General features: G+C 55.6%; 1 protein-coding gene across 11 annotated transcripts; it reads right to left on the bottom strand.

The window, feature by feature from the left end:
• Window positions 1-930: 930 nt before the first annotated feature.
• Window positions 931-24494, bottom strand: KASH5 (KASH domain containing 5). Of its 11 annotated transcripts, XM_045200372.2 has the most exons (21): window positions 24378-24494; window positions 22020-22157; window positions 18847-18951; window positions 18153-18339; window positions 17616-17680; window positions 16502-16568; window positions 16081-16242; window positions 15464-15581; window positions 15084-15134; window positions 9889-9966; window positions 9650-9706; window positions 9315-9374; window positions 8581-8645; window positions 8329-8416; window positions 7927-8025; window positions 5360-5418; window positions 3711-3756; window positions 2436-2500; window positions 2238-2357; window positions 1962-2138; window positions 931-1264 (listed from the first exon to the last, which is right to left on the bottom strand). In XM_045200372.2, the coding sequence occupies exons 2-20, from the start codon at window positions 22060-22062 to the stop codon at window positions 1997-1999; spliced, it is 1677 nt and encodes a 558-aa protein (XP_045056307.2). In that variant the 5' UTR covers window positions 22063-22157; window positions 24378-24494; the 3' UTR covers window positions 931-1264; window positions 1962-1996. The 11 variants fall into 11 exon arrangements, 10 of the variants coding, with proteins under 10 accessions (XP_045056307.2, XP_024422183.2, XP_045056310.1 ...); XM_024566415.3 differs by having other exon boundaries at window positions 931-2138; XM_045200375.2 differs by lacking the exon at window positions 1962-2138.
• Window positions 24495-25494: the final 1000 nt, after the last annotated feature.

Here is a 25494-nt window from a genome sequence, read left to right as displayed (position 1 = left end):
TTTCCTTCCTGTGACATCCTCCTCATCCCCCGCTCACTGTAACCAACCGCAGCCACCTTTCAAGAGTAAACACAGATGTCACTTATCTGGGAAGAAATCTCTAGCCTCCCAGGCTGAGTTGGGTGCCTTCTGGGGACTCCCACAGAGCCTGCAGCTACCTCTCTCACTATCTGTCTTTGTACAGGTGTGACTCTCTCCCTGCCGTGCTCAAAACTCTCCCAAGGGTGGCTCTGTGGTGCTGAAACTGTTCCACACCTTGACCTGGGTTGGGTTTTGGTTTCATGACTGTATACATACGAGGGAGGGGGAAAACAGAATTATCTTCTGGAGGGCAGGCCCCAGGTAGTACAGGCTTCCCCTTCTAGGTGAATGTTCTAGGACCCCATCTGTAGCAGTGTACCAGCTGGTGTTGTTGTGAGAGGCTGTGTTTGGCTTCAGCAAATTAAAAAAAAAAGATTTTAAATGCGTTTGCCCATTTCACAATGGGTGATTTACAGGCGCACCTGCCCGCACCTCCTTTGCTGCGAGGGGTGGATCCTGTTGAGCACTGGGTGTTCAGCTGCTTTGACCAGAAAATGGCACAATCCCTGTTCCCCACTACTCCATTCCCCCAATCTCTCTCCGAGTGACTCTTTTTGTTTCTGTAGATGAAAAGAAGTCCTCGAAGGGAAACGTTTTGCTGATGTGGAAGAGGTGAAACAAAAAATGGCAGAAGCACTAAAAGACATCAAAATCGACAAGTTCAAAACTGTTTTGAGCAGTGGAAAAAATGTCTCGATAGGTGCATCACCTCAAATGGAGAGCACTTTGAATGTGACTGAAGTTTAGACATATAAGAATAAATACACAATTTTTATGAGGAAATTCTGGGTGTTTTTGGGTCCTCCCACATGCAAACATTCATCCAGCTGATATTTAAGATTTGTCCATTTATTTGAACATCAGTTATACCTCAGTTAAAACACAAATAACCACAAACAAGCAATAAAACCTCCCAGAACTCCGATCGCCCTTGGGGAAAAGGAACGCTCCTCGGCCTGGCATTGCAGGGCCTGTTTTGCTACAGCTTTATCTGTTGAGGTCTAGCTGGGGCAAACAGATGATCACTAAGTGTCTGTGGAATGAGCAAATGGCACACCGGCCCACTTCCCGCTGGCACAGTGGACATCTGTGTCACATGCCGGGCCCTCATCTCTTCCTCCCTCTTTCTGTTGAGAGAGGCACTCCGTCTCCCTTGCTGCGAGGGGTGGTGCTGCCAAGCAGTCTGGCCAACAGGACAGAAACACAGGTCTGCTGCTGGCTCTGGGAAGGCTACTGCTTTTCTTCATAAAAAAGAATGGACCCATCCGCCCCCTTCTCCCTGCAGATATGAGGAACGAAGCCCTAACTCCCGCTATCCCCTGGGCACGCACGAGGGGAGGGCCAGGAGGACCACAGAGAGTCACAGTGCACTGCCCAAGGCGGGGAGACTGAGTGGTGGGCCCACTGCTGTCCCTGGGCTTGTTTTGTGAAGAACACAAACCCCTAGCACTCACTCTGTTACTGGGCATGTGTCACTACTAAGAAATGTAGGCAGTTGCTGCCCTGGCCAGTAGCTCAGTTGGTTAGAGTGTCGTCCCCATACGCCAAGGTTGCGGGTTCGATTCCCAGTCAGGGCACATACAACATACAACAACCAACCAATGAATGCATCAATAAATGGAACAACAAATCGACGTCTGTCTCTCTCTTTCCTTTCCTTTCCTTCCTCTCTAACACCAATACATGAAATTTTAGAAAGAAAGAAAACAGAAATGTAGTCGCTAACATTAAAAAACCAAGAGACTTCACATAAAGACCCCACCCTACAGGGGTGTGGATCTGGAAGCACTGCATCTGGGGTTCTGGTAGTACTGGGGTAACAATCCCAGATAATAGTGGCACCGCAATAGCAAAACAGGAAACTGAGCCCAGGAACTCACTGAAGGAGCCATTGCTCTGAGGGCGGGCTCAGGGCTCACACAGGGGGTGGCCGGAGGTAGCAGAGCTGGAGGTGCGGCCAGGTGGGGGGCGGGGACTGGCCGAGCAGCAGGAGGGACAGCAACAGCAGCAGCAGGAGGCCCAGGACGGGTGTGGGGATCTGCGGGTGCCGAGTGACCCTGGTGGGGAGGTAGGTCGGTGCTTGGGGTGGGGCCCAGGGGAGCCTGGGCAGCCGATGTCTGACCGCGCCTTCTCTCTGGTGACGCGTTGGGGCTCACCTGAGTCGCTGGGGATGCAGGGGGCACAGGCAGAGCTGGCCCCAGACCGGCCTCCTGACAGGGATCAGCTTCTTCTCCACAGGCACCAGGGCTTGGCGCAGGTCCGGCAGGGCAGGGCTGCTGGACAGAAAGGAGGGCGGGGTGATCACGCTGGACTTTGTCCCTGAGTCCCCTCCCAGTCTCTGTGGCTCCTGCTACCTCTCAGGAGGGCTTCTTGGAAAGTGTCCAGGGTGAGGGTCTCTCAGAGGGATGGAGAAGTCAGCCTGGGAGGACAAAGGAGATGACAAACTTGAGATACTGGGTCCTGAACAGAGGGGACCCCACGGAAGGGGGTGGCACACGTGGTGAATGGCCCAGTGCGTGCAAATCCCTGAAACACAGGTTGGGGGGTCCCAGCTCTGCTAGCTTGTCTGTGTGTCCTCTGGCATGCCACCCCGCCTCTTCATATGGCATTTTCCCCACCCAGTGGACAGGGACACTGGCAGTGCCCACCTCCCAGGCTTGAAGTGGAGGCTGACTGAGTGAACACAAGTAAAAACCAAAAAAGTGAGAGGGGGCCAGAACAGTGCCCGGCACATAGTGGGTGCTCGGTAACTGTGTGAGCTACTCAGGTTGATCACCTCCACTTCTGTTGGGCTCTGGAAGAATCCAATGGCCATAAAAACCACAATAAATAAAGAATGACAGCACATCAATCCCAGGCACCACCTTCCCCGCTGCCACCTGCTGCGCACCTGCACTGTGTCAGGCCTGGGCCTCTAGGACACAATCCTTAACCCTCCTCCCCACTCTGAGAGCTGGCGAGGGCCATCACCACACTGGCGCAAGGAAATGGAGGCAGGGCCCAGTCTTCCTGGAAGGGGTGGTGGGAAGGAGGTGGGCTTTGGGGTCAGGCTGCTCAGTGGATGGTGTGACCCGGCAGGGTCCCGGGGCCGGAACAGAGCCTGGCACACATTCCAGCTCTCAGGTCCTCGGCCCAGGACTGCAGGCCCCTCCCCGCACCGCACTTCCTTCCCTCCCTTTCCTTGCCCGAGAATGGGGATTGTCACCTGCCTCTTAGAGAGGCAAAGGAATGCGTTTGTGTGGGGCTGGGCAGGGAGGGCTGTGCCCCTAGAAAGTTCGGAGGCCGGCTGGGGAGGGCCCGGCCCCTTCCTGTGTGTGGGCGCATGTGCGTGTGCATTTCGCAATCCGGGGGTGTAGCCACGTCTGTGAGGCCAGTGGCGTGGCCGTTGAAGCCCGGTATATGCCTGGGGGGAGCGGGTCCCCTGGGAACATTCTGGCCGCCCACTGGCCTGCCGGCCACCCGCCCGCTCTCATTAGCTGCAGCGAGGGCCTTGTTATCTCGAACGAGTTTTCTGTCTGCTCCCGGGAAGTGGGGGTGTGGGTGGGAGCTGGGGAGGGTTGTGATGACATCAGTCCCCTCCAAGGGCCTGGAGTGGATTGGGACCAGGGAGGGGTGCGGGGACTGCCTACCGTGACCCGGGTCTCAGCTTCCTCCTCTTCCTCTCTTCTGGACAACCTGGGGGGACCACAACGTCTCTGCGAGGGCCCTCCCTGGGCCTAGCCCCCTTTGCCCCCTGAGGGGCTCAGGGGAACCTTGAAAGCTGGAGTCTTAAAGAGGAATGGGCACTGTAGGCAACCCGGGGCCTGTGACCTCAGAAAGGGCGAGAGGCCCTCTTCATATCTCAGCTGCTGCTTTTCTGGCTGGTGCAGCTAGGAGTCGAGGCTTCCACTCTCGTTCCCCAAAACGCCAGAGTTAGACCAGGCCATGGAGACCCTGCCTGCTGCGTCCTGCCTGCGGGGTCACACCATTCTCTGCGAATCTCAGTTTCACTGGGTCTTTTTCAGGACTCAGACTCCTGAACCCAACTGTGTGAGCGCCACCCCCCATCCCAAATCATTTCTCTTAAGGGTACGAGCCCCCAGCCTCTGCCCCTCCTGGGGTCACATCTGCCTGAGACCCTGAAATGCCTCTTTAGGGGCACAGGCCTCAAGCTGCCCAGCGGGATGCCCCTGGGAGACCCAGATGCCCACACTAGCAGCCATCACCTTCTTTGGGACAAGGGACTCAGCCCTCCAGTTTCAGAGCACACACCCTCAGGGTATATCTGTTTCATGAAATAGCACCCCAAAAGGAATCCAGACCCTCTTGGGGTTCAAGCCACTTCCAGGGCCACAGGATCTCACTGCCTCCCTCTCTCCCGGCTTTCCAACGTGTGGGTCATCCTGCCCCCAGAAACTCAGATGTGCAGCCCCCACCCAGACTGCTGCTCGGGCCCTTCTCCCTTCCCTTTCGTGGTGACTAAGGGGAGGTCACAGCTCCGGAGCCCCCACACACCCACCCCCAGCTTCCCCAGACAGCCCAATTAGAGTGTGGCAGGCAGCCTCATTAGTTGCTACAGCCGGGAGTCTGAGAAGGGGGACGAAGAGAGGGTGGCACCACAGGAAGCCGAAGGCCTCAAGGCCAGGGCCTCCGGGAGGGCTGGTGCAGACATCTAGAGCTTTCTCTCTCCTCGAAGGCCTGCGCACAAGCCCCCCGAACAGTCACAGGGCAGGCGGGAGCTCCGTGGCACTCTGCTGAATGCTCCCACCACCTCTGGCACAGAAGGACTGAGCGGGGATCGGAACTGAGGTGTCTGATTCCAGACCTCTCATGACCTCCCCACTGCTGGGTGCTCTCCAGGGGTCCGCTCATTTATCCCTGGAGGCCTTGGGGAGATGTGTTCAGTGAGAGAGACCGAGTGACTGAGCTGTCCCATCTGTACCAGCCTGATGACTGTCTTCTTTTATGTAAGAGTCTCCTAAACGAATACCACTCCTGCAGGACCCCATTCACGTGTTGCCTTCCCAGGTGTCGCCTCTCCCTCCATCCCAGGTGGGGTCAGCTGCCAATGTCCTCCTGGAATTATCTGGATTGGGGCTGGTTCCCCCTAGACCAGGGCAGGGCTGGGTCTGACTCATCCTGGTCCACAGACCCAGGTTTGCCTCAGCATGAATGAATGAATGAATGAGTGAGTGAGTGAGTGATGCGAGGCTCTGTCAGGGCTCTTCCAGCTCCTGTACCCCATCCCTCTGAGAATGGGGTGTCACCCGGTCGGGCTCTGGGAGGAAGAGGCTCTTACCACATGGACCGCCCCTTCCTTCCTTCGTGACGGTATGCTGACTCTCCCTGGAGGTTTCTCTGTGGGGGAAAAAAAAAAGCTTGGTGTCCCAGGCTGCAACACCTCAAGAATTCACCATCTTTTTAAAAAACCTGCCTTGCCCAGCTGGTGTGGCTCCATGGATTGCAGTCACGGCACACACCTGGGTTGTGGGTCAGATCCCCAGTAGGGGGCGCGCGAGAGGCAACCACACACATTGATGTTTCTCTCCCACTCTTCCTCCCTTCCCTTCTGTTTAAAAAAATAAATAAAATCTTTAATAAAAAACAAACAAAAACCTGCCTTCCTCTTGCCCCCGCCCCTAACTTGGGGGCAGCTCTGTCATCCCCCCAAGGAGCAGAAGCCAGACACTGAAGCGTTGTCCAGGACCCCACCAAGCCACTTTCTTCTTCAGGGCCCAGGAGTCCCCCATGCTTCTCACTTGGCCCAGAAGGGGCTCAGTGTTCTCCTTTCAGGCCCCATTCTCCTCCAGGTTCCTGGTCTTGGGACAGCTCCACCATGTGCTCCCCCTCTGGACCAAGATCCCTCTCTGTTTTCTCCAGAGACAGCTTGTCCTACGGCTTCAACCAACCGGACACTGTCCTCTACACACATCCCTGGGCTCCACCTTTGCCCTGTCACGTCCCTCACCTCATAACATCACAAAATAAGCTCAGCATTTCCCCTCTTCCATACCCTTTCTGTCACCCCGCATGCCAGTCTACCCATCTGCGGGCCCGTCTCCCCCACCCCAATTCTCTCTGCCCAGCCCTTCTTCTCCATCCAAAGGCCCTGGCCTGGCTCAGGCTCCGTCCTCCCCCTCTGGACCATTGCATCAGCCTCCCGCCGGGCCTCCCCCCTCAGTACCCATGTGGCTGGCCCCCGAGGGATCCTTCTGCATCCAGAGCTGCCCCTGCCCCTCCCTGCTCAGAGCCTCCTCCCGCTCAATGGAGAAAAGCACAGCCTCTTAGTCTGGCTGCCAGGGAATTCCTTTCATGGTCCAGCCCCGGGGCCTCCTCTCTCACCAATCACCCCAACTGCCCCCTCCTCCCCACGCATTTTATGCAGCTTCACGCTGCTACCACGCATACTGCTCCCACTGCCTGGGAGGTGTGCTTTCCTTACCCCACTTAACTTCTCTCTTCTTTTTGTCAAAATCAACTCAAGTTTCAGTTTCCCTGTGACCCAGGTACCCCCTTCTCCAGGCTCCCCTGAGGCCCACCCCCACCTCTAGCACACCCATCCTCCTGCATTGGGATGGCCTGTTTGTGTGATCTCCACCAGGTCTTTCGTGCTAAGGGGCCTGGGGCCTGAGCGAGTCCACACTGGCCCCCAGGGCCCAGGGCAGGTGGCAGGCACCCTGAGGCCGGGTCAGTCTTCCCCTGGGCGGGGTGTCTGAGAGCTCACAGCAGCAGCTCATTTCCTTTGAGAGATGCAGCTGTGCCCTCCACAAGCTATGTGACAGTGGACATGGGATCTCTCCGAGCCTCAGGTCCCCAGGAGGAGAACGGTGAGGGACAAGGAAGCCTACCTCACAGAGAATCTGGGAGAAGCAAGTGAAAAATCAAGAGTGATCACGTCAAAGGAAAACACAGAAGCTTCTCTCAACCCAGGGAAAAAGTGAGCAGAAAGTGCGTCTCCCTTAAGAACAGCGAACAGGTTTGAAGCGGTATAGATTTCACAACAATAAGTTGTTTACAGAGCTCTTAGCCAAGTTCTCTTTAAAAATATTTTTCTGGCACTGATAGATGAAAATCTTACTTTTTAGTTGTGGGCATTGAAGCTGAGTTTTCTTGGTTATTTAAATGATGTAGTATTACTGTTCAGGCAATTACAGAAGTCATAAAACAATAGCTATTGTTGAGTTCTGGATTCCGTAGTGGGCTGCTAGGGTAAATGCTTAACATGTCTTTACGGTGTCAGGGAGAACAGTTTGCTTCCCACTGCAGGACCGTTCCATTTATTTTATTTTATTTGTACCTTTTAGGGTTCAGTCACTTCATTTAAAAAATTTTTCAATTACAGTTTACTTTGAATATTCTTATTTTTAAAGATTGTGTTTACTTATGTTTAGAGAGAGGGGAAGGGAGAGAAGCAACGATGTGGGAGAGAGACATTGATCAGTTGCCTCTTGTAGGCACCCCGACCAGAGACCTAACCTGCAACCCAAGCATGTGGCCTGACTGGGAATTGAACCAGCATCCCTTAGGTTCGCAGGTGGGCACTCAATCCGCTGAGCTACAGCAGCCAGGGCAATAATATCATTTTAAATAAGGTGATTTCTGACAGTGTTTCCTAAACAACGACAATAACAACCACAAGGAACTGTGGGTTTGCTCTCTTCACTTCTGGCTGCCACACCAGCAGGCCAGCCCCTAGAGGGCAGAGATGGAGTCCTGGCTGGCTTGGGCTCTGGGTCCCTCAGGGGACCCTCAGTAAATGTTTGCCCATTGAATGAGGAACAGCGCAAGTACATGGAGTCCCAAGCCCCCCCCCCCCGCCCCCCATGCTCTGGACGCCACGGGTCTCAGCGCCCCTCCCACGCTCACCTGTCCCTCAGCCTCCTCATCGCTCTCATTGAGGCCCTCCTGCCACTGCCACACCCCACACAGGGGGCTGGAGAGATCAGCGGCTGTTTCTTCTTGTTTCTGGGAGAGAAGTGGTTTCTGAGGTCAAGGAGGGTCAGACTATGGCAGAAGGCTGGTCAGGGATGGGGATGGAGATGGGCTGAGGTACGCAGATGGGAGGAGGAAGTGGGCTGGTATGAGGCTGGACTGGGGAGTGGGCACAGGCAGGACCCGGGGAGGGTTTGGTGCCAGGACCAAGAACTGGACTAGGGACGAGGTCGGGACAGGCAGTTCTGAGGAGAGACAGGGCAGGGTGAGAGTCCAAGCTGGGTCAGAGTCGCAGCTTGATGTGGGCTGCGGTGTTCCGGGGGGCACCAGGCGCACCTGCCAAATGGCCCGGATCTCCATGCCCAGTGATGGGGGCAGCAGCTTGGCCCAGTCCTCTCTTCTCGCCTGAGTCCCTTTGGGCGGCCTGGCCACACAGGCAGGAGGGGGAAGGCCTCTGTGCCTGCCCACCGCCTGTAGGTCGGCCCATACTGGGGCTGCCACCCTGCCCGCCTTGGGGCTGGAGGCTGGGGGGCCCCTGCTTCTTGGGCTTTCTTCCTGCCTCCTCCTCCCCCCTCGTGTTCCACTCACTCATCTGGCCCCTTATGGATCTGACTCAGCTGCTCCTCTAGGTGTGAGATTTCCAGCCTCAGTTCCTGTGAAGCAGAGTGTGAAGGACACCTGGCTTTCCACTCTTTCCCAACCCTCACCCCTAGGTTCCTCTTCCAAGGTCAATTCCATTCCCTTGACTTCTTTTGGTTCCTCAAGATACATGTTGCTGAGGGAAGTGGGGAAGAAACGCAAGAGGCCACAGGGAGTCAGGGCAGCAGGAAACCAGAAGGTAACCTGCCAACCAGGAAAATTAGGCAAAGGAAGGCAGATATGGAGACACAGAACACCAAGTCATGGATGGACACATTCGCAGAGAGACAAAAGACACACGAGGTATGAGAGACTCCTAAAGACCAGGGACAGAGAGAGGTGTCACCCTGGGAAACAGGCTAGGTCCAGAGAGGAGCTGAGACAAGAACCTAAATAAGCCAGGCAGACATGCAAAGACACAAGGAGGGGCGATGCGGTGAGAAGACACCCACAGAGAATGGAAAACAGAGTGAGAGAGAAAGGAAAGACAGGGAAAAAGTGAAAAGGCAGAGAGAGGTGGAGAGAGGGGCACCCCGCCAAACAGTGGAGGTGGAAGTGAGAGGACACCTGAGACAAGACTCAGAGGCAGAAAGAGGTGGTACATCTAGGAGGAGGCAAGAGAGAAGCGAGGAGACCCAGGCCAGCAGGGCACCTCCGAGGGTGGGCCAGGGAGCCCGGGTTACCTGAGTTGTTGTTCTGTACTCTTCCAAGGTCTTGGCCAGACTCTCTGCGTGGCAAGTGCGCTGGGAAAGCCCAAAGCCGACTGAGGGTCCAGCCTCACAAAGACACTGAGGCTATGGGTGAGGCTGTGGGGTGTGTGGGGGAGCCGAGGGACAGCACTGGGCTTCTAGATCCTGTGGGGTCACGCTCGTGACCTCAGGGGAACCCTCTGAATTCTCCAGGCTGCTCAACTTATCCAAGGATCAGAGCCAGGCAGGGACTTCCTTTTCCAGACTCAGGGCAGGAGACGGGCAGGTGCACGTGGAAACGAATGTCACCCCCACCCCAGCCCCCTCACCTCAGAGAGGTCAGCTTCTCGTTGGCAAATGAGGTGTTCACACTCACAGAGCTGCCGCTGCCAAGGAAGGAGCCTGTCCATCTCTCCTGCCTCTGGGGACCCCCCTCAGCCCTGCCTCCCCAGGCCTCCCCACTCCCGAAGTTCCCGGCTCTCTCCAGGCGTCAGTGGCTGGAATTGGAAAGGTAAAAACGGCCCCGGGGGTGGTGGAAAGCTGTCAAGGCACTAGGGCGGGATGGCACCTTCAAAGCGTCCTTCTCCACGGCCAGCTCCTCAGTCCGCCTCTTTACTCTATCCCGCTCAGCCAGTAGCTTCCCATTCTGGAAGGAGGAATGGCCAGTCACGTCACTTCAGCAAACGGCTGTGCTAATGCTCACAGCCGACCTTTGCTGACACTTGATGTGCATCAGGCTTTGTGCTAAGCACTTTGTGTTTTATCCCATGGAATCCCTCCGACCGTCCTATGAAATTTCACCTTTGGTTTCTCTGGGCCTCAGTCAGTCCGCCCCCCCCCTCTGTCAAAGTGGGGATAAGACAGGACCTACTTCATGGGTTTGCTGCGAGGATTACGTGAGCGAATTGCTAACATTTACTGAGCACCTTGCACATGTTAACTCAGTTCTTATCGCCTATTGTATTTTAGTATTTTATTACTTTTATCCCCTATTTTAAAGATAAAGCAACTCAGACACAGAGAGGTTGAGCGACTTGCCCCAAGTATATAGGTGGTAATTAGTACAAACATATGTTAATAGCACAAAGCATTAGAATAGTTCTTGACAGCCTGGGCTGGTGTGGCTCAGTGGATTGAGTACCAGCCTGCAAACCAAAGGGTTGCTGGTTCAATTCCCAGTCAGGACACATGCCTGGGTTGCAGGCCAGGTCCCCAGTAGGGGGCGTGCAAGAGGCAACCACACATTGATGATTCTCTCCTCTTTCTCCCCTCTTCTCCTCTCTCTAAAAATAAATAAATAAAACTGTAAAAAAAAAAAAAAAGAATAGTGCCTGACAAATACCAAATGTTTGGCATAACCAGATTATTTGAAAGCAAATCCCGGGCATCATATTATTTCACATATAATTACTCCAGCATTTTAATCTCCTACTTAAGGGCCTTTCCTTTAGCAAAACCACAATTCCTGCCATTATCACCCTTAACCAAATGAACAATAATTCCTTAGTATCATCTCACAGCCAACATGTGTTCTTCTTTTGTTTTGCTTGTCTCATCGATGTTTCACATTTACTGTGTCTGAAAGAGGATCCACAGGCTTTTGGTTGAAATGTCTCCATTCTTTTTATCTGACAGCGACCCCCCACCTTCCAACCCTGGCACTTTTGGGGGCCTTTCTTTTGTGGAAGAAACCAGGTTGTGTTGCAGCATTGGCGCATTTGATCTGGTTTATAGAGTTCTCCTTCCCTATGGTGTTGCCGACCACGTCCCTGCATCTTTATTATTATTTCCTGTAAATTGGTAGGTAGATCCAGGGCCTTTTCCAGACTCTTGTTCAACTTGTTGGCAGGCAGATTTCAGGGGCTGCTGCTGCTATACGAGGTCTGTCCGGAAGGTTTCCAGCCATGTAATATGAAACATTGAGACATGTATTGGAGAAGATACAAGACACAAGAAACGCTGTGCACAGGACAATGACACCTCAGTTCCCTTCCAAGCAGGCACCTTGGGGCCTCACACAGTTCTCCCAATCACCATCAGCTGCCCTGTCACCTTTTCCTGAATCTCATTGATGGTTTGAAATCTCTTCCCTTTCCAAGGTGATTTAGTTCTGGGAAAAGCCAGAAGTCACAGGGCACCAAATCTGGGCTGTAGGGAGCTGAGTCACCTGGATGATTTGATGTTTTGCCAAAGAAATTTGCACAAGATGTGATGCATGAGCGGGCGCATTGTCGTGACGAAGCTGCCAATCGCCGGTTGCCCATAGCTGTGGCCTTCTGAATCATCCGAATACTTTCGGCGGAGATTTGTTGCTCTACTCAGTCATTTTGAATGTGACAGCCACACAGTACACATGTTCACTCAATGGTATCTACCACCCCCACTGACTAACACAGCGAAGTTGTCATTGTTCACGCATGTGTATTCCAGTCCGCTTTCCTTGGCTGCCAGGTTACATTGATATTGCGCAAACCGTTCTTATATTAACAATGGTTGGACTTTTTCCAGACAGACTTCGTGTCACACTGTGCCATTCAGGAAGAACATGATGTCTGGCTGTCCTGACAGTGTTTTCACTGCCATCATCCCCTATTTTATAGAGGAAATTGAGGATCAGAGAGGTTAAGAAACTTGCCCAAGGTCACGTGGTAAGTGGATTCAAAACTCAAATCTAATTCTAAATCCTGTGCTTATATCCCCCAGATGCTCCTATGAGCCAGACGAAGCTTTAGGTGAGAACGGGGAACCAGCTTCATCCCTCGCCTCAAGCTCATCACTGGAAGTATAGACCAATGTAGAAATTGATGCTCACAAGTGAGGAGGACTCTGATGAGTACTAGGGTCTGGGCTCTCTGGGAGCCCTGATGAGGCGGCTTCCTGAGGAGCCAGGGCTGGGGTTGAATCCTTAAGAGTGAGAATTATTGGGAAAAACAAGGGGGCCAGGGGGCCAGAAGAGGGCAGCAGGCAGGGCCAGCTACAAAACAGGACTGAGAATAAAATGGCCCAAATTCCATTCTAGAGTTTCTGAGCACCATCAACCTAGTGAATTGCACTGAGTTTCCATGTGGGGCAGTCACGGGGAAAGCATTTCTGGCCATGAACGCAGTCGACTTCCTTTGCCATGTCCTAGTACCCCCTGGGGATACCAAGGCCAGCTCCTCCTTTTCTCTAGCCCTTGGACTGCAAGTCGTCCATCAGCTGAGCTCTCTCCCTCTCAAGCCTCAGCAGGCCTGGACCGCCAGGTGAAGGGCAGAGGAAGGACAGGCCAGGAATGCTGTGTCAACATCTGTCCACCTGGTCGGGATTTGCAGGCTGGATCCTGGGCTACGCGGCAGGGAACCTGGTTACTCAGCCGCTTCTGCCCCCTTCTACAGTAACCTGAGCCCTGCTCCGTAGGTTCTCCATAGGAAAGCTGAGTGTCTGAGTGTCCCTTACTCCAGCATTATTCTTCAGTAACTTGAGAACTCGATCTATAGATGCTCTGTAGGCAGCTGCCAGTGAGGGCAAAGGTGGAGGGGAGGGATCCAAGAATAGCTCAGTTATTGAGCGCCTAGGATGTCCCAGGCGCAGCTCAAGGCGCTTGACCTGGCAGCAAGTCTTCTGGGCTGGGAAGACGCAGAGATCGCTGGTTGCCATTCACCCTGCTTATTGCTTCTTCTGTTTTCATTGGAGGTCCTTTCTCCACATGGGCAGGTGGGCCCTGGCCCCAGCCCCGGGGGTGAATCAAGATGGCAATCTCAGCAGATTCTGGAGACCGGGCAGGTTGGCTAATGCAGCAGCCATTCTTCCCCTCCAGAGGCTGAGGATATTCTCCCAGCCTTCCCGGCAGCTGGGGTGGGGGTTGCCATGTGATCCAGTTCCGCCAGTGAGAGGTAAGAGGGGTCTGATGGAAAGACAGGGCCACGAGAGGAGCATTTGCTGGGCCCCCTCACCCCTCTGTCCTGATCTGAATGAGAACATGGAGTCGGGAGCTGTTGCAGCCACCTATGATCAGGAGGACCCAGACAGACAAACAAGCCGAAGAGCTGCCAAACTAACCCAGGGAACTTCAAAACTTCTCATTAATCAACATTCCGGGCCCATCAGGGGCTGTATTACCCATGCCAGAGACTGGTTTGTTTGGTTATAATCATTTGCGACTTTGGCCAAAGAGACATAAGAGGGAGGTTCTGACAGGGGCTTTAGGGGAAATTTCTCCTTGTTCTTAAAAAGAGAAGTTCTGGAAGAAACAGTCACATCCTGCCTGTGTCCCATGCCTCACACCAGCAGCAAGATTCCCACAGCCCCAAGGGAGGCAATTTTCATTGAAGATCCAGAAAACAATAGTAGAAAATGTTTAGATTTAAACACAAAAGCCATGGGCAGAGAGAGGACAAAGATGCGGGGGCTCAGGCAGGGTCAGCATCACTGCCTGACCTGGGCAGGATCCTGAGGGCGGGCGAGGGTTGTAGGGGAGTTGAAGGAGAGAGCAATGGAGAGAACACGGACCCTGAACATCCCAAGCCCAGGGTTAGCTGGAGGGCGGCAAGAATGGATGTATTAGAATCACAGAACCCCTGGGGCACCTGAGAATCTGAGAGACATGTTTCCCAGCTCAGTCAGAAGCAGCAAGGCATGCGGGTGACAGAACAGAAATAGCCCTTTGAGGGGCTGTGGCACAGAGGGCCCAGTGAGGCCTCTGTGGCCACAGAGTCAGCAAAGTGCTCAAGCTTCTCTGCACCCCTACAAGGGCAGAGAAGGGGCTGAGCGAGACCCCTGCGGCCTTTACAGGGGCGGGGGCACTGGCAGCAGATGCAGTGAGGACTGTATGTCCACAGATCAGAAGGCAACGCTAGCCTCCCAGTGCGTGCCAGCGTGCAGTGGTGACTAAGGCCCTGCGCCAGATGGGACTGCGAACATCAATCCTGTGGCCGGCAGAGAGAACAGATGTTGAGCGAGGACCGCCGCCTCCTGGAGCACTAGGGTGCTGCCTGAGTCTCCAGCAACTTAGATGCCACCTTGTGGGGGGCCAGTGACAAACTTCATCACCAAGTGATGAGTTTCAATTCCTACCTAGAAGGACTAGGTGGACCCAGAAGTAGCTCAGATGACAATTTCTGCTTCAGATGGAATGCAGCTTGAATCAGACATGAGGTTGAACCGGCCTCTTCACGTTATGTGCTGGGCCCTGGGCTAAAAGCAGTCATTTAATTCCCGTAATAACCCTGTTGAACTGACACCCTTCTCCGCAATCTTAGCAAATAATACCCAGACTCAGGAAGGGGCAGTCGCACGCCTAAAGGTTGCCTGTCGTGTAAGTAGCAGAGATGGGATTTGAACTCAGAGCTGACTTCGAGGCCTGTGTTCTTTCCACCATAAAAAAAGTACTAATATATGAACAACACTAGCTGTTAGTGAGCACTTTCCACGGGTCCAGCCTTCTGCCTTTACAAGCATCCCTCATTTAAACCTTGCACGACCCAATGCGGGAGATTCTATTATTTTGCCCATTTTTATGGGTGAGGCTCTGAGGGGACCCGTGCTTATGTCGGTGGCCTCAGTGTGAACCCCGGCAGCCCACCCCTGCTCTACACTCCTACCAACCGGGGCACTCTCACGTGCAGTGATGTGGTCTTAAGAGATGTTCACACATTATTGGGACCCTGGGGTCTCCCTCACCAGACTGAAGGGTGTTTGGTCCACAGGCTTCTGGGGCCGCCTGAAGCACAGCGGGGTGGGGGGGACTAGGGAAGAGATGGGGGTGGGTGCTGGGCCCCCGCTCACCTCCTCCTGCAGAGTCTCCAGCTCAGCCACTAGATGCTGCTGCTCCTTTTCCTAGTGACCCCAGAGAGAGGACAAAGGCTTCTTTGTGGGCTTCCTTGCCCCCATATTGTCCACCACCCCTTCCTACCAACTCAGGCCTGGGTCACTGAGGATCTGGGCTGGGGCAAGGATCTGGGGAACCCTGATGGCCCCTGCTGTCCCCTTTGTCATTAGAGGGATGGCAAGCAGACCTGGCCTCAAAGTCTGAGGCGAGTGGGGCAGAGGAAGCCTGGGGGACCTCGGCCACTTCCCATTCTGTACTCAAGCTCTCGATCAGACTCCAAGAAAGTGGGAAGGAGGAGGAGGAGAAGGACACCCCATACCCCTTGCCCAGGACCTACTGTCTGCCGGGCCTGGGCCAGAAGACCGCGATTCTGTTCCTCCAGGCTCTTGGCCAGGCTCTTCAGGTCCTCCAGCTCCTCATCCACGGCCTTGGCGAGCTGCAGGGCCTGCTGGGTACTAAGGGGACAGGGGCATGTGGCCATGAGGGAGAGGAAGACAGAGACTATAGATGGAGATCCACCCAGAGAGATGGAAGCAACAGAGAATAATCCCAGAGGTGGGGGGGATGGAGACCCAGAGAGAGAGGGACAGAGTCAGAGAAAAAATGGGGGAATGAACTCAGTATGGGGGGCAGAGACCAAGTTTCTACCTAAAAGACCAATGGGGTGGGCCGGAGTCCTCGAGAGTGGGAGGCTAAACAGGGCAGGCTTGAGGAAGGCAGAGCACAGGGAAGGAAAGAGGCCACTGAGATGGAATGGAGAATCAGAGAGGGGCAAATGAAGTCCGAACCCTAGAGGTGGAGAGGGAAGAACCAGGGGGACACAAAAGAGAAGGATAAAAGAGGAAAAGGAGAAAGGGACAGTGTAGGGTCACAGCGGGAGGTGCAGAGAGCGAGGCTGGGGCTGTGGTCAGGAGGGACATGGGGCACAGGATGGTGGACCTGGGCCCGGCCCACCTGCGGAGCTGCTTGCGCAGGGCTGAGATCTCCTCCCCGAGGCGTGCGGACCCCTCCTCAGCTGTCTCCACGCTGCGCTGCAGTTTGGCGTTCTCCCCAGCCAGCCTGCGGTTATTGAGCTCCAGGTCCTCCAGGCTGCTCAGCAGGTCAGCTGTGCCGGGCCTGGGGGCAGGAAGGGCCAGGGTCACCACCCACAGCCCCAACCTTTTTTCCCAGGGACGGTAGGTGGAGAGGGTGGTGGGGAGATGCTCTCCTCTGGAGGAGGAGGAACAGGCGGGAGATGGCCACTCTCCCTGAGCTGTTGGCACAGCCCCTGTCCCTCACCCACTCCCCAAGGACCCCAAGCCCTAGCCAGGCCCTGGGCAGGCTAGAGCTCATGGGCGGGGGTGGGGAGGGTAGCGAGGGGCCCGAGGATAAGTACAGCTCAGGTCTGGGGTCTTCGCCTCCGAAGCTCTCCAGGTTGTCTGGCTCCTCGGTGTTTGGGCTTCCTGGAGGGAGACAGGCCCAGGGAGGTGGGCTCCTTAGTGACTTTGGATGTCCGGGTGACCCAGGACTCTGGGCTTGGTCCTCCTCTGGCTTCCACCCTCACATCTCCTCTGAGTGCTCCCCTCTGCTCCCAGGGCTGTCCTGACACCCAACATCGGAAAAGCCTCTCCTTCATCAGCACCTGAGCTCAGAGTGGATCTCCCAGAGCGCCCTGTGATTTCCAGGCCCAACATGGGGCAGCACCTCAACTGCCCTGGATCTGTTCCTCTGCCCAGCCCCTCCTGCACTCACCACCTGGGTCCCCTGCTTCTCTTCACCCTCACCGTCTACTGGGGCCTAGGCCCTGTCCCCCTCCTCCTTGACTCTCTGTTCCACCCTCCTCTCTATCCCCCTGGACCCACTCATCACAGCCTCCTCCCCAGCCTCCTGGCCTCCAGTCTCTCCCTCCAGTCCCTCCCCCACCCAGAGCTGACCCGCCCCTTCCCTGCTCACAGCCCTCCCTCCCTTGGCCCCCAAGCCCAGCGGGAGGAGGTTCAAGGAATGAAAAGTAAGCTCTATTTTATTTGCGTTTGTTTTCGTAGGCTGAAGAAATATAACACAAACACCTGTTTATTGAGCACCTCCTGTGTGTGCGGTCTAAGGACAATATGGTGAGCAAATGAACTAACCAAAGAGCAGGGCAGGTAACTAACCAGACTGTCAGATTTCTGCAGGAAAGGAATGCAGGTCTCTGAGCCTGTGAGTGTTGTGTGGAGAGCAAGGGACCTCAGCCTGCGGCTTGCACATGGATGAGAGGTGGGTGGGGCCTTGTAGGGCTCTATAGTTGGGCTGGTGTTAGGAGGAGGCTTGGGAAAGAACCCCAGAGGAATAAAACCCCTGAAGTTCAGGGAAGGTGGGGAGTCTGTCATGGAGGCGCATAGAAAGCCAATCTCACAGCTCCAGGCTAGAGCACAGGTCCCACTCTATCTCCCACTCTGTCACCAAGTGGGAAGTCCCCCCAGTGTCTGACTCTGGGCCAGCCTGCTTCATTCTATATATAGCAATCTCACCAGATGGCAGTTGCTGGGAGGTCAGGGCCCCCTCAAAGGCGGTCTCCTCTTCCAGCTCTAATCGTCTATATCAAAGGGATGAGGCTTAGAGCTCCCTGCAGCCACCCTCAAACCCAGCAGGGGGATTCTGGGTGGCTGGAGGAGGGGCCGGGTTAGGTGAGAGCAGGCACGATGGGGAGGAAGGTGAGGCCAGATGGTAAGCGCCCAGGGCCAGATGGAAAATCAGGAGGGCAAAGGCTGGGAATGGAGAAGGGATGGCGAGGGGTATCTGTCAGCCCCCCCCCACCTCCCCATTTTCCTTCTTCCAGCCCCTTTTATTTCTGCCTCCTGGACCCCCTTTCACCTCCCCATCCCGGGCACTTTGTCCTTAGACCCTCTGCCGCTCCCCTAACCCCTCTCTTTACTTTTTCTCTCCTCAGCCTCCTTCCAACCATAGGAGGTCCCTGTGCTCAAAGGGTGGCTGGCTGCAGTAAGCAGGTATGAGGTTAGATCTTCAGAAGGACTTCCCAGGGGGAGGGTGGAGGTACAGGGACCCACCCATCCAGCTGACAGGCAGCGATCCAGTCCCGCATGATGACCAGGAAGGTGTCCAAGTCCACAGTGGCCTGAGGGCCCTCCCTGTTGGGGTCCAGGCTGCAGGCCAGTGTCTGGAGGCGTGTGTCCTGGGGGCCCTGTCCGGTCACAGCCTCCAGGTAGGCCAGTAGGTGGGTCACAGCCACAAAGCCTGGGGACGGAGTATGCCCTGAGGGAGTCTGGGGCAAGCAGGGAGTGTAGGAGTTGGGGACATCAGGACGTCACTGGCTGGGCTGGTGGCACCCCTGCACCACAGCCGGGTTGAGACAACTTGGGCAAGTCCTTTCCCCTCCTCTGAGTCCACTTTTCCACCTGGCCTTTTTCACAAGTCGTCCCCACCTCAGAGGGGAACCAAGGAGGACCAGCTGTGCCCCACCCGGCCGCAGTGGCTGCCCTCCCTCCACCTCCCAGGCACTATAGTGCCACCCTCTTCCCTTCATGCCCCCCACATTTTCTTCCCCTCACTGTCCTTGCCCGAAAGCCCTTCGTCCCCTTACTCAGTCCTTCCTGATGCTTCCCACAGCCACCCGCGTCCTATAGGACCTCTGAGAATGGCCCTAGCCCATCCTTCTCTCTACGGCTCCCCAGTCCCCAGTGCCCCCCATCCCTGCCCCTTATTATTCCTTATCTCTCCCAGGCCCTGTCCTGCCCCCAGCACCTGTCCTCTGGGGGTCACAGGCTTCGAAGGTGGAGTTGAGTATTTGCTCCTCTAAGCTGAGCGGTGTCCCCAGGAGCCCCTCCTCCGGCTGGTCCCAGACGTACACTGAGGAGACAAGAGGGCCAGTCCCCCCCGTCAAGAGAAGAGTGACCCAGGCTTCTGCAAAGGGGAAGGAATTCCCTCTAAGCTGCCTGGAGTTGGGGCTGGTGGGGAACAGGAAGAGGCTTCGGGTGGGGGCAGCAGCATGAGGCTCTCTGAGTCAGTTCCCTGCCCACCACCCTGGGGATGTGGGCCCCATCTTTTAGACCAGGAAGTCCCCGCTGCTGCCTGATGCTTTGTGTCCAATCCACTCAGGAGCCCAGATAACCAATGAACAATTACCCTTTCCTCCTCTCTTCTCCTGCCTCCCAGGGTCAGCTCAGAGGGGGTGAGAGGTAGGGGAGGGTGAAGAGAAGAGGATTCTGGGAGGAGCTGAGGGTGAAGGGGGCCCAGGAGCCGGGAACAATCCGATAACACTCTGGCAGCCTCAATCGATTCTGCCTGCTGCATCTCCGGTCCGCTTGGTGGGCTGGCCTCTCCCCTCTTACCACCCCCAGGCGGAGCTTGCGTCATGGGCGTCCAAGGCCAGGAGCTCAGAGCCCAGCTGTTCTACTCTGGGCAAGCTGCTTCTCTTTTTGGAGCCTCAGTTTCCCCACCCATAAAGTGGAGGTGGGGCAGAGCGATCCCTGGCTCCAGGGCTGGGAAGGTTAGATCTGTTGTGTGCAGAACGTGCACACACACATTTGTACATGTCCTAGAGTCTGCTTGCCCGCTGCTGTATCCGCAGTGTCTGCACACAGTAGGCACTCAGTAAATGCTCCAAGATATGGGAGGAGATCCTCTATCTCCAGAACCCCTGGAGCAGCCCAGCTTCTTTCCCAGGGCTGGCAGTGACCTTCAGGACTCCCCGTACAGTTGGGTATAGTAGCGGGCTGAGCACAGGCTTCAGCGTCTGGCAGACCCAATGGGCAACCCAGGCAAGCGACTCAGCCTTTCTGAGCCTCAGTTTCTTCCTCTGGAAAGTGGGTGTGGTGTTCCCTCCCTCTTAGAAATAAAATGAGATAAAATCTGGAAGGGCCCTGGCAGAGGGCCTGGCATGTGGCAGAAGGTCAGTAATAGAATCGAACAAGTACTCAGCCTCTCCTGAGGGTTTTGCATGGAACACGCTGGCTGCTATCAGTAGCCCCACCCTGCAGGTGGGGAGACTTAGGCACAGAACCGTTAGGAATTGCCCAAGGCCATCTGTTCAACCTGTGACTGCCCTTTCTCACCCCTCTAACTCTTCGAGGGCTCTTTGTAGTGAGTTCAAATTTAACCCCCTTGGGGTTGAACCCATGCCCCTGGGGAAGGGGAGCAGGAACCCACAGTCAGGGGAGACAGCAGGGCTCGCCCCCAGGGCTTTCTCTGTACTCTGTACTCGTTTCTTTCTCCCACCGGGCACCCCAGGTTACGGAGGAGGACCCTGAGGCCCAGCGAAGTCACTTGCCCGGGGCCACTTAGCCACGAAGAGCAAGGCAGAGTCAACCCAGGACTGTAGGGTTACAGATTACAGGGGCTCAAGGATCCACTTGGGTCTACACTCTCTTTCCCAGGGCCCCGCGGGAAGATGTCCCTGTGCTTCTTCCCTGTCCTCTTTCCTTCATTTCCTTCCTCAGTGTCCCCACTTCTCTCCGTGTCTCTGTGCCTGCCTGTCTCTAGTTTTCCGTCTAGCTCTTTCTCTCCATCTTCCTCCCCATTTCTCTCTCCACTGTGTCCTCCTTCTCTGCCTACATGTTCCTTGCCTCGATTTTCTTGTCTGTGTCTCTGTGCCTCTTCTCTCCCATCTCTGTGACTTACCCTGCCCCGAGCCTTCTCCCTCCTTACTCTGCTGTCACTGTCTTCCCGCCCCAGCCTTCCTCTCTCTCCATCTCTCCTGGGTATGTCCCTCCCCTTCCTTCAGGAGCTTCCCGAAGCTGGCTCAGCCCTGGCCAGCGAGTTCCTTGGTGGCCGCACGCCCTCTGCTGGTGCTGGCGAAGTTTAGATGTCGGTCACTCGGTCAGTAGGCCCTCGGGTGCCCGCAACCAGATGCCTACCTCCTACCTTCCGACCTGGAAAGCCTCCTGAGGCCACAGTCTAAGCGTGGGGTCCTGAGAAAAGACGTAGGCTCTGCTGTTGCTGGATGCTGGGGGCTTCTAAGAAAGGGGCCCTGCCTCTCTCCCCAAGGGCGGGAGCCTCCTTTCCCATCACACTGGGCTTCCACTTTGCAGATGAGTTTCAGAGAGGGGAACCTAGTGTCTTCCTCCCGAAGCTGGCTTTCACATGCATTTGGTTTGCATCCAGACAATTCAAGGACAGTAACTGAGTCCCTACTATGTGTCAGGCATTGTCCTAGGGCAGCGCCCCACCATGTGTGGTTTGTAAGCACTTCAGCTGTGGCCAGTGTGAACTGAGACGCTCTATTAGTACAGAGCACACTTGAAGAGTCAGCACGAAAAAACGAGATTATCTCCAGTCCATTTTTCTACTCATCATATGATACTATCGTGGGTACATGAGGTTAAATAACATCTATTATTGCCATTCATTTGGTCTGTTTCTTTTTTTAATTTCTTTTCAACGTGGCTACTCACAACATTTAAAATTACATGTATGGCTTGCTCGTTGGACAACGCTGCTGTAGGAACTGGAAATGCCAGAGTGAATCACACAGACCTTGCCTGGTGGAGCTCACACTCGGGGGTGGGTGGGCGGGAGGGGAGACAGAGAGAGAGCAGACAGACAAGCCGATGTCGGTGCCGTGAAGAGAGGTAAAGCAGGAGAGAGGAGGCAGTGCGGCAGGGCACCCGCTTTGCGGGCAGCCGCTTTGCAGACAGCAGAGAGCTGAGGGACGCGAGGGGTGAGCCTGCAGTCACGGGGAAAGGGTGTTCCAGGCAGGGGGCACAGTGCATGCAAAGGCTTCCGCTCTGGCCTCCCAGAGTCTAGGGGGTATGAGGTCCAGACAGGTGGGCACACGGCAGGCTCCCTCCTTCCCACCCTGCACAGAGGTGGAGCCTTCAAGCCACCTGTCCCAAGTCCCAGAATCACACCCCGGTGCCCGTTCGCCCACTGCTTCCTCCTCATCCTCCCATGGGGTCAACAGGGGCCCAGCCACCTACTTTGTGGAGCGGGACCACCCGCCTGGCTCTCTGGTAGGTCCATGGGCCACGCTCGTTGCTTCACAGCTGCTGGTGAAGCTAACAGCTGCCCTCCATTGCTGGGAGGGGCCGAAAAGGGACTGGCTACTCTGAGAGCTCCTGGAAGGACAAGCAGAGGAATGGCCTCTTCAGACCAGCCACCTGAGGGTGGGGACCTGCCTTGCCTCACCTGTGCCCCAGGCGGTTCTGGGTTTTTAGAACCTGTTTGCCCACCCCGTCTCCATCGCGGCAGCTCCCACTCAGACCTGTTTTATAGATTGGAGGTGTGGGTTGGGAAAAGGGGGACCTGAGGAATGGGTGGCAGAGATCAAAGAGGGGGTAGTGGGTGGGGGTCACTGCCTCTTCACCATGACCTCCTCCCCACAGCTTGTCAAGTCCCCATCCCTGTCCTTCCTGCCCAATGACGGAATGACTCTACCATGTCCCCTTCCCTCCTTCCCTATGGCCCAGGCTCCGACCTCATCCTCTTCCCATGGGCCCTCATTACAGCCTCCTCCCTGGTCTCCTAGCCTCCAGTCTCCCCCTCCAGTCCATCCTTGCAGGGCCCCAGAGTTGGCCAGCCCTTCCTCTGCTCAAGGTTCTTCCATGGCTCCCCAGTACCCTCTGGACCCAGCATATATGCTGGACTTGGCATCCAAGGCCCTGCATGACCTGGCCCGGCCTGTCCCCCCACCCCAAATCACACTTGCTGCTCCAGCTATTCTGAACTGTGTGCTACTCCCCATACCAGGCTTGCTGTTCCCACCTCTGGGTCTCTGCCTGGGGCAGCCTTCTTGCCAACCCTTCCAGTCTCGGCTCACGCATCCCATATTCAGGGAAACATTTCTAAAGTAGGAGCTGTCTCTGGGTCTCCGACCACCCTGGCTACTGACATCCTTGCCATATCTGCCTGTACTTGGCGGTGTCCCACTCGAGTTTGACCCCATCTCTCCCCTGCTCCCAGCCCTCCCATGGCTCCCTAGGACCCTCAGGACTAAGTCCTAGCCCCTCTGGTTGGTGTGGCAGAGTGGTCCCTGTAACTCCTTGCCTCTTTTTGTCACTCTCCTCTCCACTGGCCCACCTCCAGGCCCCCCCCCCATCACATGTCCCTCCCAGGCCTAGGCGACACTCTAGCACCATTCCCACCTGTGACTCCTGCCCAGGTCCACAGACCCCTGGGGAGACTTCCCGAGTCCCTGGAGCAGTTAGAGACTCCCTCTTCTGTGCCCCCCTCCCCCAAATACCCTGTCGTGTCTCCATTGTAACACAGCTGACCATTTTACTTCTTGTTCCACCTCCAGGACACTTTCAAGACTGAAAGGGTCGATATTAATAATTACACTGATTGAGGGTGGGAAGTGGAGGTGGGTGGGGCAGGGGGAAGGGGTGGTGGGGAAATGGAGACAACTGTATTCGAACATTTTTACTAAAAAATGATTAAAAATAAAAATAAAAATTCAGAAAAAATAATTACACTATACAACGGTGCCCATCATGCTGAACTGGCACACTGGGGCAAATGGTCAATACCAGGTCCCTGGGGCCCTTCTGTCCTCACCCCACCTGCTTAGCTCCCCCTCCCCCACCAAGTATTCCCCACACCCTGCTTTCCCTGGCGCCAGAGGGGGTCCACAGCTGTGGCACGCACACTTCTTGGTGGCTTTTAGAATGTCCTAGAAAAAAAGGTCTTTGAGGCGAGGACTTTCCAGGGTTTGGATGACGCTAACGGGTGGGGTGCAGAGGCGGGGGGCGATGGCCCTGGGTCCTGAGTGAGGAAGGGTGCTTCAAGGGTGCTGACAGGCACAGGGAGCTTCTGCCAGGGCTGCGGGGATAAACTCAGGGTGAGAAACGGAGGGAGGCTCTGGCCAGTCTCGGCGAGGGGGGTGGGGTTTGGAGGGGACGGGCTAGCAGGACTCTGGCAGGAGTTCTGGGAATTTTAAGGGGGTCTGGATTTTAGGGGGCCTCTGACTGTATTTCTGACCGAATGCCAGAGCTCTCTGATATTTGGGAGGGAAGTTAGGATTCTGGGTGGGTTTGACAAGATTTCTGGGGTTCTGACAGGATTTGGGGACGGAGAGGAAGGGGATTTCAAGGGAGCCTCCGACGGGCTCTAAAGTCTGACAATTTCTATTAGTTTCTGCCAGATTTCAGGGGTCATCTATAACACTTTCTGGTGGCTTCCCTCCTGTATTTCTCAGGAGATTTGGTCGACACTTTTAACAGGACAGGGAAGGCCCTGACATCCGGGACTCTCCCCTGCGATTTCGGCGCTTTGCCCGGATTTCGGGAGGGGCTTTGCGCAGGGCTACTCTGGGGAACATTGCCACAGCCAGGACGCACCTGCGGCCACGTCCCACTCTCGGGACACAGGCGAGGGCCACGAAGGACGAACGGCAGTTGTCCGGAGTGGAGGCGAGCGAACGCTTCTCCCGCGGAAAAAGCCAAGAGGGCGTAAGGGGACCGAGCGCGCGCGGCGCGTGAGCCCCGCCCCCTTTGGGCCCTCCCCCCCACGCAGGCGCGCTTAGGGAGAAAGTGCGCGCTAGTCTTGCCGTTTACCTGCTACAGCAGGGCTGCGCATGCGTACGGCGGCCCGAGCGAGCGCCTAGCCCTGAGGAGCGAGCGCAGGCGTATTGGCAGAGTGGGGTGAAGACTGGCGGGATTACTGCCGGTAGGGGAAGGGGTTTGAGCTTCTGTACGCTGAGCTGGTGTCTTCTGTGGGGGCTCCGACAGAAGAGGGCGGACCTTCGGGTTTATTCCACCCGAAGCTAAGGGGACCAAGCTTCGGTGGAATAAACCCAAGCAACGGAGAGTTGGACTGAGAGTCTCCTTGTTTATCCCCACGTATCAGCTACCAAGCCGCGGCCTTTCTGCCTTGTTCCGTGACACGCTGCCCGTCACGGTCACAATAGCGCCCTGCTCTGTACTGCCTCCAGGCCCAAAGTATTAATAGATCCCCCAAGGATTCTTTCCCCAACTGTTCCATTCACTCATTTTAGGAAGAAAGTTACATACGAAATTGACTCCCAAGAAGGGAGATATGGGACAAAAGATGGCCCAACCACTCCACTTCCCTGCTAGCTCGTACTTTTTAGGGGTCCTCTTGGCACGTCTTAAAACGTGACACATTCTGTATTTCCATTCTGTCACCCCCCCCCCACACACACACATACACGGAATGTGAGCTATATGCTGCAGGAGACTGTTTGGGGGCTAGAACATGCCTGGCCCAGTGTGGGCACTCAAAACCCCAAAATGTTCAATGAGTGAATGGATGGAGTCCGTGTCTCTCCAGGGCTGGGCCGCGTAGGATGATGACAAGGTAGTGGACCTGGAGTCATCAGGCATTCTTAGGTTTGAATTTTGGCTCCATCACTTCCTAACTGTGACCTTGGCGCAATGGCTACCCTCTCTGAGCCTCAGTTGTCCTTCCAGAAATGGAGATGATTGCTTCTTAGGT

Source organism: Desmodus rotundus, chromosome 12 (genome assembly GCF_022682495.2).
Source record: "Desmodus rotundus isolate HL8 chromosome 12, HLdesRot8A.1, whole genome shotgun sequence".
Taxonomy (NCBI): Eukaryota; Metazoa; Chordata; class Mammalia; order Chiroptera; family Phyllostomidae; genus Desmodus; species Desmodus rotundus.
Note: the sequence above shows the minus strand (reverse complement) of the source record. Positions and strands in the feature narration are given on the sequence as shown.